General features: G+C 34.5%; 1 protein-coding gene across 3 annotated transcripts; it reads left to right on the plus strand.

Moving 5' to 3' along the window:
- The first annotated feature begins 410 nt into the window (after positions 1-410).
- On the plus strand, positions 411-12,342 carry LOC143584653 (transcription initiation factor TFIID subunit 14b-like). 3 transcript variants are annotated; one of them, XM_077066660.1, is made up of 7 exons: positions 411-445; positions 586-674; positions 927-1,148; positions 1,818-2,002; positions 2,087-2,208; positions 10,388-10,481; positions 11,055-12,342. In XM_077066660.1, the coding sequence occupies exons 1-6, from the start codon at positions 413-415 to the stop codon at positions 10,475-10,477; spliced, it is 741 nt and encodes a 246-aa protein (XP_076922775.1). In that variant the 5' UTR covers positions 411-412; the 3' UTR covers positions 10,478-10,481; positions 11,055-12,342. The 3 variants fall into 3 exon arrangements, with proteins under 3 accessions (XP_076922775.1, XP_076922774.1, XP_076922776.1); XM_077066659.1 differs by lacking the exon at positions 11,055-12,342 and having other exon boundaries at positions 10,388-10,572; XM_077066661.1 differs by lacking the exon at positions 11,055-12,342 and having other exon boundaries at positions 598-674; positions 10,388-10,572.
- The last annotated feature ends 979 nt before the right edge of the window (positions 12,343-13,321 follow it).

The following is a 13,321-nucleotide window of genomic DNA, read 5'->3' on the forward strand; positions in this document are numbered from 1 at the left end:
CGTTAAAAATTAAAACCAAACCATTATCAACGTTCTGTGTTTCTGTTGCATCGTGCGGGCACCTGTCTAGTATATATATATATGACAATACGACATCTATAGTTTTACTATTGTCGCTAATGGCGGAACACGATGAATTGTCTTTTTTCAATTGTTTGTATGTTATACGACTTTATATGTGTTTAGTAGTAGATGCAAATGCTCATGTAGTTTCTTTGTAAAAGAGATGTTCTTTCTTAACACCACATTACAATTAGACTTTTGTTGTTTATATTGTGATCCAAAAACTTAAAACTGTTTATTATTATTACAAGAAAATGAAAAGCATTTTGTAAAATTACAAAAAGGCCCCAAATTCGTTTTCGTAAAAACCCTAACATTTCCTAATTCTAAGAACAAGCAGGTCCCCAAAATGGTTCGATCGTCAGAGGATTATGAGAAGAAGGTAACAAACAATCTTCATAAACTCGATATGTTTGTTTGTTTGTTGGGTTTACAGATATCATGAAATCATTATTTACTGTTTGTTGTGGGTATCTAACTAATCCGTCCTCTTTTCTGCAATTTATTTATTTTTGGGTGCAGAATTTGGTGAACAAGTTAAAAGATGTTGAAATTAGTGTCCCTATCGTTTATGGGAACATTGCGTTCTGGCTCGGAAAGAAAGCAAGCGAGTAAGTTTTCTTGAAGAACGGGTTTCCCTGTTCATGTTCCTAAAAAATAAAATTTAAATGAACGTCTTCGTGTTGGTTTTTGTTTGTTTGTTTGTTAAACAATCGGCCTAAAAAGTTTAAATAACAAACAAATTTTAAATGAACCAACACTCACCAACATAAATGAAGATACCAGACATATGTTGCCATTCAAAAGGGGGTGGCAGCGCACCTTGTTGCCCACTTACCGATGATGTGACATTATTATTTCAGGTATCAATCTCACAAGTGGACAGTTTATGTCAGGGGTGCTACTAATGAGGATCTGAGTGTAGTTGTTAAACGAGTCGTGTTCCAATTGCACTCCAGTTTTAATAACCCAACACGGGTTGTTGAATCGCCTCCGTTTGAGCTATCAGAGTCGGGTTGGGGTGAATTTGAAATTGCTATTACACTTCATTTTCACAGTGATGTTTCTGAGAGACCGCTTCACTTGTTAGTTTTTTTTATTTTTAATTTTATGTAAAATTGGTGCATTTTGAATAAGCGTAAGTGCAATATGATGCAACTGTGACTTGAAAGTTGGATAAGTTGTTGCATCATTTAGGATCTGATCATTGCTAAATCTCAATAAAGTGTTTCTAATATTCGGATTTCATTATGTTATCATTGTAAACTTAAAGACTTGAGGGTGCGCATGGGTCGGTTTTAAAAACTGAATTTTTGGCTTTTGAGTTTTTCAAAGTAGTTTGGTTTTACCATTTGGGTCCAAAAACGTTTTGGCAACAAGTAACGAATTTCAGTCTAAATCTTTTTGTTACTTAAAATTGAAAAATTAAAAATGAAAATCCATAAATTCAGTTCGGTTCTTTTTTTTTCGGTTTGAAAATCCATAGTTCGCTATTAACTGCATACAAAACTGCAATCGAACCAAAAGTTTGGATTTTACGAAAACATAAAAATAAACTGTTAATTTTATTTTGACTTCGGTTATCTCTGTTTGGTTTTTCGGATACAGATCGGTATTTTTCAGTTTCATGCACGTCTACATGTCAACGAATGAGTTACATGCATGCAACAAAACCAATAAGGCAATAATTTGAGGGTAAAATTGTAAAATAACGTTATCTATTTACGGTCTCAAGTTTGTTAAATGGTCAACAGATACCACCACTTGAAGTTATATCCAGAAGATGATTCGGGTTCCATGTCAGTCAAGAAACCCGTGGTTATGGAATCATACGATGAAGTTGTGTTTGCTGAGCCATCCGAGGATTTATTTGCACGTGTTCAGGGTCATCCTGCTGTAATAGTACCTAGGCTGCCAGCTGGATTTTCCTTACCCCCTGGTGGGGTTTTAATGTTTTTGTATAATTTGTGTTTTCTTTGTTAGTTTTAATTTTTATATATCTTTGTGTTGTGTTTTCTTGTAGTTTCAGCTGAGGATGCAGATAAGAGGAAGAGAATGGATCCCAAAGATAATCCTCTTACGCAGTGGTTTACAATTTTTTCGGAAGCGGATGAGCTTCTTAAACTTGCAGCAGCTCGTCAACAGGTAACCATCAACTTATTCATTTCTGTTTTAACATATGAGTTATTATACGTGCTTGACCTAAGAATGATTAATACATGAATATAAAAATCATAATATTTGTGTCTCATGAAAAATCGGATAAAAAACACAAGTAAGCAACTGTGGTTTTTCGACTCTTTCTCGTTTATTAACATTGAACACCACACATTACAGTGACCTTTAACCCTATATTTATTCTATCAAATGCCTTGCTAAACAAGACTTGTTTTTAGTCTACAACAACAACCAAACCCAGTAAAATTCCCACCAATAGCACAACTATTAGCAGGGTCTGGGGAGGGTGAGATGTAGACAAACCGTTCCTCTATCCCAAAGAATAGAGAGGTTTCTTTCAAAGAGACCCTCGGCTCCAACTTGTTTTTAGTCTCAAACTTCTAATGATACTCGCCATATTAATAAAAATAAAGTTTTGACCATTCGAGTATAACCATTCGAATCCTTTTGCAAACAAGAGTAACTCCTTCAGTATCACGTTTAGATTTTATTTTCTACAATGCTTAATAATACAAAAACATTACCTGTCCTAACTTTAAGATGGTCTTTTTATGTTTACAAGTCATAGTTATCAAGGCGGTAAGCGCACTCAAGGCGCCTAATGCATATATGTAATACAACACTAATGCACATATGCACTATATCGATTTTTTTTTATTTTTACATATAATATAACACTATTGTAGATATACAATAGAAACAATTGCATATGTGTTATTCAACACTATTGCACATGTAAAATACACACTATTGCACATATGCAATAAAAAAGGACGATGTATTGCATATGTGCACTACAACGAGTTTTTTTTAAATGCTTTTTTCTAGTGAAGAATAACAAGATATAAGGATGAAATAAAATTTAAAAATATATTTTTTTAATTAAATTAAAAATATTTATTATTAGTTGTTTAGTTCTCTCTCTAAGGAGGAGTCCTCTCTTGATCCTCTTCCTATATATATATAATATACTAGACGGGTGCCCACGCGATTAAGCGGGAACACATACCGTTGATAATGGTTTGGTTTTAATTTTTAACGGTTCTGTTTCGGTTTACGATGATCAAAAACCGCTACTAATTTAAAAACTATCAAAACCGGATCGCAAACACCGCTACGTAAATGTAAATTTTTTTAACTAAAAGAATTTACGGCGATATCATACTCAAATTAAAGAGAATAAAATTCTCGTTTATATGGTGCTCGTTTTTAAAAAAAATATTAGCGTATGAAAAAATTATGACCGTTTAAAAGTCGTGGGTGGAAGTTGGGTTAAATGTGAAATTAAAAAGAATATATGGTGAAAAGTTAAAGGGTTAAAGTTGTAACTATTACTAAAATTTACAAAAGTTAATTAAAGTTGAGAGGGCAATATTGTAACAATGTTTAAAGAAATTGGAGTTTACGTGATTCATATTTTCTAATGGACTATTTTGCCCTTATTCAACATGCTATTTAAGTTGTACCATTTGTTAATCAAGTTGTAATTTACTTAAAATCTAAGTATCTTAATTTGCCCATGAGTTATGTATTATATATACTAGACGAGTGCCCGCGCGATGCAGCGGGAAACACATACATTTGTAATCATGTAACAAGTTTATGGATGTTCGTTGTTAGATTTGAAACCGAAAAACGTTCAAACGAGTCATTGGTTTGATTTCACCATTGATTTTTTCATTAACTTTTGGCCGGTCGTTTTCAATTTTCAAAGGTTCGTTTCGGTTTTCGACGACAAAACCGGTTACTAACGGTTTGACCCACGGTTTAATTTAAAATCCATTAAAACCAGACATCAAACGCCCCTACGTAAAATGATATTTCTTAAATGAAAAAACTATAACAATATGATACTCAAATTAAAGATAAAAACATGCACGTAATTATGGTATAATTTCCTTAAAAAATATTAGCACATGAAAAAGTTATTAATATTTAAAAATAATGAGGGGGGGTTAAGTTAAAAATGAAAATAAAAATCATATAAGAGTGAAAGATCAAGGATCATAGTTGTAACTATATTTAAAATTTACAAAAGTTAAGCAAAGTGAAGGGGTCAATGATGTAACTATTTAATAACCACTTTTAGTTGTTGACAAGTTTGTCCTTATCCTAGATGCATTAAAGGTTGTACCATATGCTAATTGATTTGTGAATCCCTTAAAACCAAGGTGTCTTAATTTGCCCTTGTTTGGTGTATTATATATAGTATAGATAGTGTGTGTGTGTGTGTGTATATATATATAAATTTAAACTTAAATAAACAACTTAAGGTTCCTGTCACTTTCATAGAGGCGCCCAACCTAAAAGAAAAATGTTGTTCAGGCATAGTTATTAAAAGTCCTTGCTTCTTGCGCCTAGGCCCATTTTTTAGGCGAGGCTCAATAAATGCGCTTCTAGTTCCTATGTGAGTGCCTCCGCATTGTCTATGCCAAGAACACGAGAACATAAAGCCAAGCAAAACAAACACAAGGGTTGCTATTGAACTTAGATCTAGGAGAAGTCAAACGCATTAATTGATATATTTTGTGATTCAAGTTTTGGAATCACATTTGAATCTTGACTATTTTAGAACTTTCGGTACTAATTAGATGATATTAAATGTTATATAATATCTTTTGTTTATTTTATTTGAAGAATAGTATTATTTTTCATATACATAATATATTTCAAGGGTTTGGATCAAATACAAATGAAATTAACGTGCTAAACGTGAGAATCAAATAGAGTAATTATATATACAAGTAGAGTAATTATGTAATTACATCATAGAGTAATTATTATAGAGTAATTACATAATAACTCTACTTGTATATATAATGACTCTACTTGATTCTCATGTTTAGCACGTTAATTTCATTGTACGTTAACCTTCCTCTACATTTCAAATGTTTTATTTAAGTGCGCTTATTTTTTCTCAGGCCCTCACTTTTTTGCGCCTTGCGTCTAGGCCCTAGGTGAGGCCTATGTGCCTTGAGTGCGCCTAAAGCATTTAATAACTATGGTTGCAGGTCTGCATACCCTCTCTCACTCACTTTTTAACAAAACCTAAAACAAATCAACAAATACTATACAATTTGTGCACATAGAATATTTTCTTAAAGTAAACATACTCAAGAAAGAAACAGTACATGTGTTTTATTGACTTCACTGTGCCAACAAATATTGTCATATATTCAAACTTGGTTGGAGTTTTACTTTGATGAACACCAACTAAAGCATACCTTCTGACCTGCATCTGTCTATACAGGCTTTTGTGGTAAACAAACATTTTAGACTATAATCGAATTTTGATTTACTGTTATGAAAATAATTGTTTTTGTGGTAAACAGTTAACTTTGACTTTGACCAATGATATGCCTTGGGTCAGTGCAAGGGTAGAAATTATAATGTCTCTTTGATAGGGAATCTAAGAATGCTATTTTTATTTATTTATTTTTCTTCGTGTCATTAACGACTCATCACTTGAAACAAACTAACAAATGATTCTTGGTCAATGACTAGTCATTTGAAGTGGGAATGTGGAACTCACTTTAGTTATTGGTTTATGACTTCCGTATTATCCGTGTTCGAGTTTTGTTAGCAAGACATTCTTTGTTTCTTTTTCTTTGATTTAAGCACAACTGCACAATTTTTCCCTCTCTCTTATTTTCCTAGACTCCTAGTATAGCATTGAAAAATAAATAAGTTTAGGATTCATACTTCCTTTTGGTTATTTAATTAGTATGAAATTTAGTTTTTTTTTTTTGGATTTTTAATTACTAAATGCAACAGTAGACGCATCAATTTAGAAACAAGAACAGAAGAGGGGAGAGGACCAAAATATAGATTAGAACAGAGAGTTTTGGAGAAATTCTATCCATATTCATACTTGCTTGAAATAACATAATTTGGGTATTTGGAGGCTTTACATCAAAACTTAGTAACCCAACCTCCGAAAATGATCTAAGTTGAGTTAATAGACATCAGAACACCAAAGCTTAGTGAACCCAGTGAAAGAAATTCCCTGGTCCACCACTGCCTGTCAAGACTCAAATTCCTACTAATAAGTATTATTTCAAACACTAAGTATAAACATAGGAAGCCTATGTTTATCACCTAACTTACAAGATAAACTCAACTTAAATAAATGAAAACCCAAAGTAAATAACTTAATAAACAGTAATTATTAAACCGCCTCTCATGAATACGAACCACATGAAATCCATCAACTTCTTCTTAATAAACCAGTAATTATTAAGCCTATGTTATAAGAAAAAGCTTTTTTATTCACAGCCCTATCACATGTGAACGTAACGATTAATTCCAACAATCAACCCTTTAATCTTTGAAGTTCACACCGATCTTCAAAGCAAAGCTGGATCACCATCCTCTTCTTGAATCAAATTCGCCTGATCATCCTTTTTCTCACACTTTGACACGTTTGAAAAATGTCGAGTTTGTTGCACACTTGCACTTGAAGCACCTGACTACCCAGCTTTTATGTTGCTAATTCTGGCCATCACCTTGGTCTCGTCCTTTGTCTTCAATGTTTAAATTCCCACAGCCACAATGTTTCAGCCACAATATCTTCACGGTCACGTCAGAGTAGTGGTTTACTATGAATATCTTCTTCCTTAGTTGGTTTTATGATGCATTCCTTGAATGCTTTAAATCTTCCAGCGGCTTCTTGAAAAGTCAGTTAGTGTGTAAATGTTTCTCGAGTTTGAATGAATAAAAGACGCTGTTGTTTTATGTGGAGTTCGAGTTTTCTGTCTATGGAATCAATCATTAGGAAAGTATAGTCTAAGGAGGATTTAGGTTTAGTGCATGAGGGCTATGAAAACATTTTATCATTTTAAAGTGCATGATGCACAAGGCACACTTTTCGAGAAGATGCTAAAGAGTGGATGCCTTCATGTGCTTTATCTACACCCTACGCGCCCAAGTGAATTCAATGTCAGTTATGGCGTGCATACAAAAAGTGGTTTCCAACAATGTTTTGGTACAACTGGTAATACCAGCCGGTTTGAACCGATTTTTAACTTAAAACTTCAAATCTTCAATTCAAAAAGTAATCCAAAATAATATTATAATCAAAAATCAATTTCCAGCAAAGATTTTTTTAAACAAAAGTCTACAACAAGTTTATGGCATTTGAGTGTTGAATGCATCAAGTTAACGATCACTTAAAAGATGAACTTCTGTATCATCTGGTTGACTACTTTGGTATACAGATTGGATTTGACATCCTAATCTTGCAAAATAGTTTTTATGTGTTCGTATCTTATTTTGGGTTCGTGTGTAGACTTGGGCAGCTGGCCTTAAAAGTTTGTCAACCGTCAAAGTTAACCAATTTCTTTAAAGCAGAATTGTTTCGCTTTTGACAGGTTTCCATAACTGTAATTTCTAGTCTATAAATGTAGGTCCTTCACAATTGTAATCTTCAACATCTCAATAATATTGTCTTGCTAATGCAGCCGTGGATGCAGGTCAGCTGGTCAGTTTAGACCATAGTCACCTAAATCGCGGTTTGCTCCGGTACGGGAACGTGGTTCGGGTACGCGGTTTGCTAGGCTAAACGAATTCGGTACTTAGGGGGTAGGTTCATTTCGGCACAAACCGGTACGGTGTACCATATAGTCCTGTTTGAGGCGAAAGTAAAAAATTAATATAAAAATATATATCTTATAAATAATAAAAATTATATATCTTAAAAAATAATTTTCAGTTTATTAATATATATTTATATATACACATATTTATATGTAATTTTATGAACTAGACAAGTTTCTATATATGTCTTGTAAGATATAAATTGTGTAATAAAGTTTAGGGTTAAATTTAATAAAGATACAAACATGAGGGTGAAAAGTAAAGTTTTGTTGGAAGAACAAACTAAAAAGAAAGCAGCGCCGTTTCAAATTTAGGGTCTTGGTAAATCCCGTTGAATCTGGAACGCGCCAATTCAGGACCGATTTCCAGAAACCCACCAATCGAATTGGAGCGTTGTACCATTGGTTCTAATGCATGATTTCTGGTTCAGTCGTAGCGACGCGCCATCAATTCCTATTAATGATTTAGGGTTTAATCGAAGCGATGTATCCGCGATTTGGATCACGAATTCGGCGGCAACTGGTACGGAAGCGATTTCCGATTCGGTACGAAACGAACCAGTATGAAATTCGCGTTTATGCTAGCGAATTCTGTGACTATGGTTTAGACTGAACCACATAAAATCTCGTATTCTCTTTTTGTATTGAGTGTCGTGGGAAATTTGTTTGAGCGATCAGTGTTTTGTTTTTGTTTCGTCTTCGCATCGTTACCCAACATCCAGCAGCAGATTGCTACTGTTTGTTTTTCGTTAGCGGTGAAGAAAGAAGCAGGTTAGTAGTTCGATTTGTGATCAGAAGCATGTTATTAGAAGATTGTAAACTGCAACTTCTGTTTCTGTTGGTTACTTGAGTTCCAAGTAATCTCCTCCTAACATTTTACTCGTTTAGAACTTCTGTCTTTGTTCAATAGTCCATTTAAAGACTCCCGTTACAGCCTCTTTTCATTCATTTAATTTCACTAAAGTTCAAGAAGCATGCCTGTTTTCTTGCTTCATGATTATTCCCTGGGTTCTTTGCATCTGCAACTAATTTAACTTGAGCTGTGAACCAAGATCACTCCTGCACACCTCAACGTTTATAGGAAAATAATGTGAATTGCATTCTCGTAGATTATCTTTTTTTGTTACAAAATTTAATCATCACATATTTAATCTTAGTTATTTTCTGATAAAGAGGGTGTTTTAGTCTCTCAAGCATTCGATCTACTGGTCACAAATGAGTCAATATACATCTATAGCACAAAATTTTGAGCCATTTATGTCAATAATAATCTTCTGCATAATGTGCTTGAACTTATTCATCTTCATCAGTCTCGTATTCTTGTATGTTCACTTTTATAAAACCAATCCATGGATAATGGGATATAGAAGTCAGGTGCGACGGTCAGCTCAGTCAGAGCGGAAGCGGTCAGGTAATGTTATCGTCAGACAATGTAGTGCAAGCGACGGGTAGCGCTTGCCTTATGAAGAAGGCGACTACAATGGGAGACGAAGGCGACGTGGGCTCGCCATATAGATGTAGCGCTAGCTAGGTTACGGTAGCGCTTGCCATAAAGAAGCTAGCCAGAAAGCAGGTCAGGCAGGCGAGCGATAGTACAAGCAAGCTAACACGCGGGCAAGGTTGAAGGGGTCTTGCGCAACCTTCGGATTGTCGCAAGCGCAACCTTTACCCGCTAAGCTTACATGTATAGGCAAGGGTCTTTTTAGCCTCAAAGGCGCGCTTCACTATGGAGGTTTCTCCCATAAATCCAGTAGGTTAAAGACACTATGGAGTCTTCGACCCCAAAGTATGTGTCTGCGGGTGGAAGCAGCGTGGTGAGGGGGATGGGTGGCGCTCTCTTGCCGATCAGTTTGGGCAGCTTACCTTACCGATCAGTTGTATGACCAATTCACTATATAAGTCAATTAAAATTTAAAATTTGTGCCTAACTAACCTCACTGATTTTAAGTTTTTGTGTATGTCAAACCAATCCACTTTTTTGAAGTAAATAAACCCAACAGTCAAGTAACTGAACGGAACGGGATATGGTTTTTTAACGATTTGGCAACCAAGGAAAAAATCTGTTTATTTTTATATATATTTGTCAATCCAAAAATTTAAGACCAAATATGTATTAAATTTGTTGTAATCTTTTATGTTTTGTCAAAGCAGCCTAATCCAAAAGTGAAGCCTAGTGGGCAATCTATTCAACGGAACCATTTCGTATATTAGTCCATAACCTAGTCCGAAGTTGATGAAACCGATCAGTTAGGTATTTCCAATGACCGACTTTGTGTTGAAAATGAATTGAAGGAGGCACTTCATGTGATATTCAATCCTTTTACATTATTGCTTATCGGGCCAAAGAAAAGTATATGACCTGTGACTAGTTCATATTAGCATGTAAGAGAAATTCTGCAGATGGGCGAAAAAATATATTGTCCCGAAAGATGTAAATTTTAAAACTTTTAATTAAAGTAATTCTTACAGGTTAACAAGTCAAAAAGTTTGACCTATGTTGACCCTTTTTTTTTATATTTGACATTGAAGATTCACATGTGGTGACTTTGTAGGTGCAAGCTCAAATTGCAAGAGTGAGGCGGCAGTTAACCTTAATCGACGGGCAACATCAGCAGCAGTTAAAACCACCATCTGAGCTATAAAACCGTACATTACTTTACCTTTGGTATCAAGAAAACATTCAAACTCAACCCGTCTGTATTGTTGTACCTTTTTAACTGTAACTTTCACTGTTTGTTTGATACTTAAGATGAGCTTTGATAAAAGCTCTAATCAAGTCTCCTTTAAACGACTTGGAGCTTATATTCGTGGTCATTTATTAAAGATGCGCATGCTTCACCTATCAGTATATTAAGCTATGTTTGTGTAATTTTTCTTATTTATATAACATTATAATAAAAATAATAAATTATATGTTTGGTTTATATACAAATTTTGGTTATAACTAATTTGAGATTTTAATGGATATCAAAAGGTAGATGTTGGTTCCCTAAAAGGGCATGCGGATAAAAAGACTGACTTTCAAGTTATATGTTTTCTTGTACTTTTGATTGTTTTTTGATCATTCCACAATCAAGATATAAAAAAAAATTACGCGATAATTTTGGTGCGTGTACTTTTATCTTGTGAGGTACTGTCTTTTTCGGTTGAATGCTTCCTAGAGGACAAGTCGGTCTCGTGTGTTATCGGTTTTTATGCTTTAATTTCTTGATTTTACAGGTGGTGATGAATATTTCAATTTCATGCATGTGCTCCAAAAGAAAAGGCTTTATCAAGATGAATCATGATGTTTGTTACCACCTTTGGGACGTTTGATTTTTGTCTTCAATGTACCAGGTTTGTATAAGTATTCTTGTCTTAAAACTCATAATTAAATGTTATACATATATTATGTGTTTTTTTATTAGAGGTGGTAAAATGGGCGGGTCAGGCATGTTTTGTAACTGGTCAAAATGGATAGGGTTGGGTTTGCCCGCAAAGCGTTTTTTGTTCGAGACTTTTACGTATGTATAAAGTAGTTGATGCATCACGTCACGTATAATTTTAATAAAGTATCATTATAACGTAAATATAATATTTTTTAGTAATGATTTAGTAGGTTTTGTGCAATAAAAACTCACCTTGACTACTTTCAGCTCATTTGATCAATTGACATTTTAGTCCTTTTAGCTATACTTATATCTACTAAAATGTGTAGTACAAGTGCTGATGCACAGGTGGTTGTACCATGTGGACTTCATCAAAACACTTAAAAGTTTTTACTTGTTACGTTGAATTATAATTTATAATATGGTTATTATACCCTTCTCTTTCTTTTGAACTCCATTAAGAAAAGGCTATAAATGTCATAGATTTTAAAAAGCAGGAATATTTGATATTATGAATTGTCAGGAAAATATGATATTATAATTATCCCTATTTTCTACTATTGTATCACAATTGGTTTTTAGGTTATGGAAATACAAATGCCATATTTTTCATGTTCCACAGTGTTTGTACATTGTGCATCAGAGTATGTAGCGTTGTTCAAAAATACAAGTTTTAATGCGGATAATGATTCGTACAACACAAGGACAAAGGGAAGCCAAGGAAGGTACAAACATTGAAATGCTTGGTTATCTTTCTCTTTAGAGTAGTTTATATGAAGGTGCCTTGTTGCAAGTAGTTGGAATTGATCTCACATGTCCTCTCAATATATAAGGGACAAGAGTAACATGGGTTCATGTGCATTTACAAGACGGTGTCACCATCAAAGGGAAGATGGGTGTCCTACCGGTGCCCACGCCTAAGCTTAGCTCTGTGGGTGACCGCATCTTGTTGAGACCAAGGGACCACTATGTTTCACCTTCTCATCGTTTCTTCCTCACGCAACATGCCACCTTTTTTAGAGGTGTAAACGATCCCAAACGTTAGTTTAGCTATTCTAGATTGGCTTAAAAGCTCATGACTCTAAGTGGATCAATTACTTAAAAAATAATTTCTAAAAATAAATGTTTTTTCATTATGGTGTCTCTGGACAAATAGTCATTTTGTAAAAGGTTAATGTTTTAGAACTGGTTAACGGAAAGAACATACAACTTAATAGTTGTACTTTTTTTTAAAAAAAATATCAGGATCTTGATCTTGCAATGAGATTAAAGTTAACTAACAATGAGGCGAGGCTTTCAGACTTGTACATCATATATGGCACAAGTTGTATATTTGCTTTGGGTAGTTTTTGAAATTCTATGTTCTTGATCTTGCCTTTATGAATTATGATATGGCAATTAACATTCCATGGAAATAGTAACAAGAACAAAAACATGAAGTTTCCATAACTTGTTCATGTTGCGATAGTAGTTGTAGATGGTTTCAAACTTCATTAAACTTATCTTATCGGTTCGTCTATCGAGGTCGTTCGAGAGTCATGTCTTTCTGCTTTATCCCTGCTTATGATTATTGGTCATTGGTTGTGTTGTCAATGGCTTTTAAGGGCCTAAGGAGTCTAGCTCCAACTATCAACCAGTAGTACGCAGGAAGCATGAGCATTAGCACTTTCATTTTCTGATTTTCGTTAATTGTTGAGACATAATTCAAATTGCGGACCGTAAGGGTCTATTTGGTATGTGGTAATAGAATGGATGAGGGAATAGAATCAACGAGGGAATAAAATGACAAATGAATATAATAGATCATTACTATTTTTATTGTTTTATTTGGTTACAATGTAGTAAATAGAAATTGAATGAATTATTACTTTATATTATGTGGGCATGATAGGATAGACAAATGAATAAAGTAAAATTGGTGATGAGCGGCGATGGCGGTTGTAGGTGGGGGGTAATTGTGGGTGGTGGTGGTGGGTGGTGGCGACCGTCGATGGTGGTTGGTGGTGGTAGTGGTAGTGGTGATGGGTGATGGTGGTGGTGGGCAACAGCTTGTGGTGGTGGCGGAAGGTGGGAGGCGGTCAGTGATGGTGGTTGGCGGTGGTTGGAGGCGGTTGGTGA

This window comes from Bidens hawaiensis, unplaced genomic scaffold (genome assembly GCF_021521415.1).
Source record: "Bidens hawaiensis isolate Kalapana, Puna unplaced genomic scaffold, B.hawaiensis_p1.1 tig00033215_1, whole genome shotgun sequence".
NCBI lineage: Eukaryota > Viridiplantae > Streptophyta > Magnoliopsida > Asterales > Asteraceae > Bidens > Bidens hawaiensis.

Bases quoted from the DNA above. Each gene is read 5' to 3' on its own strand.
- LOC143584653 (XM_077066660.1), top strand. From the start codon at position 413: ATGGTTCGATCGTCAGAGGATTATGAGAAGAAG. The intron at 1,149-1,817 runs GTTAGTTTTTTT...AATGGTCAACAG, and splicing joins TCTGAGAGACCGCTTCACTT to ATACCACCACTTGAAGTTAT. The intron at 2,209-10,387 runs GTAACCATCAAC...GTGACTTTGTAG, and splicing joins TTGCAGCAGCTCGTCAACAG to GTGCAAGCTCAAATTGCAAG.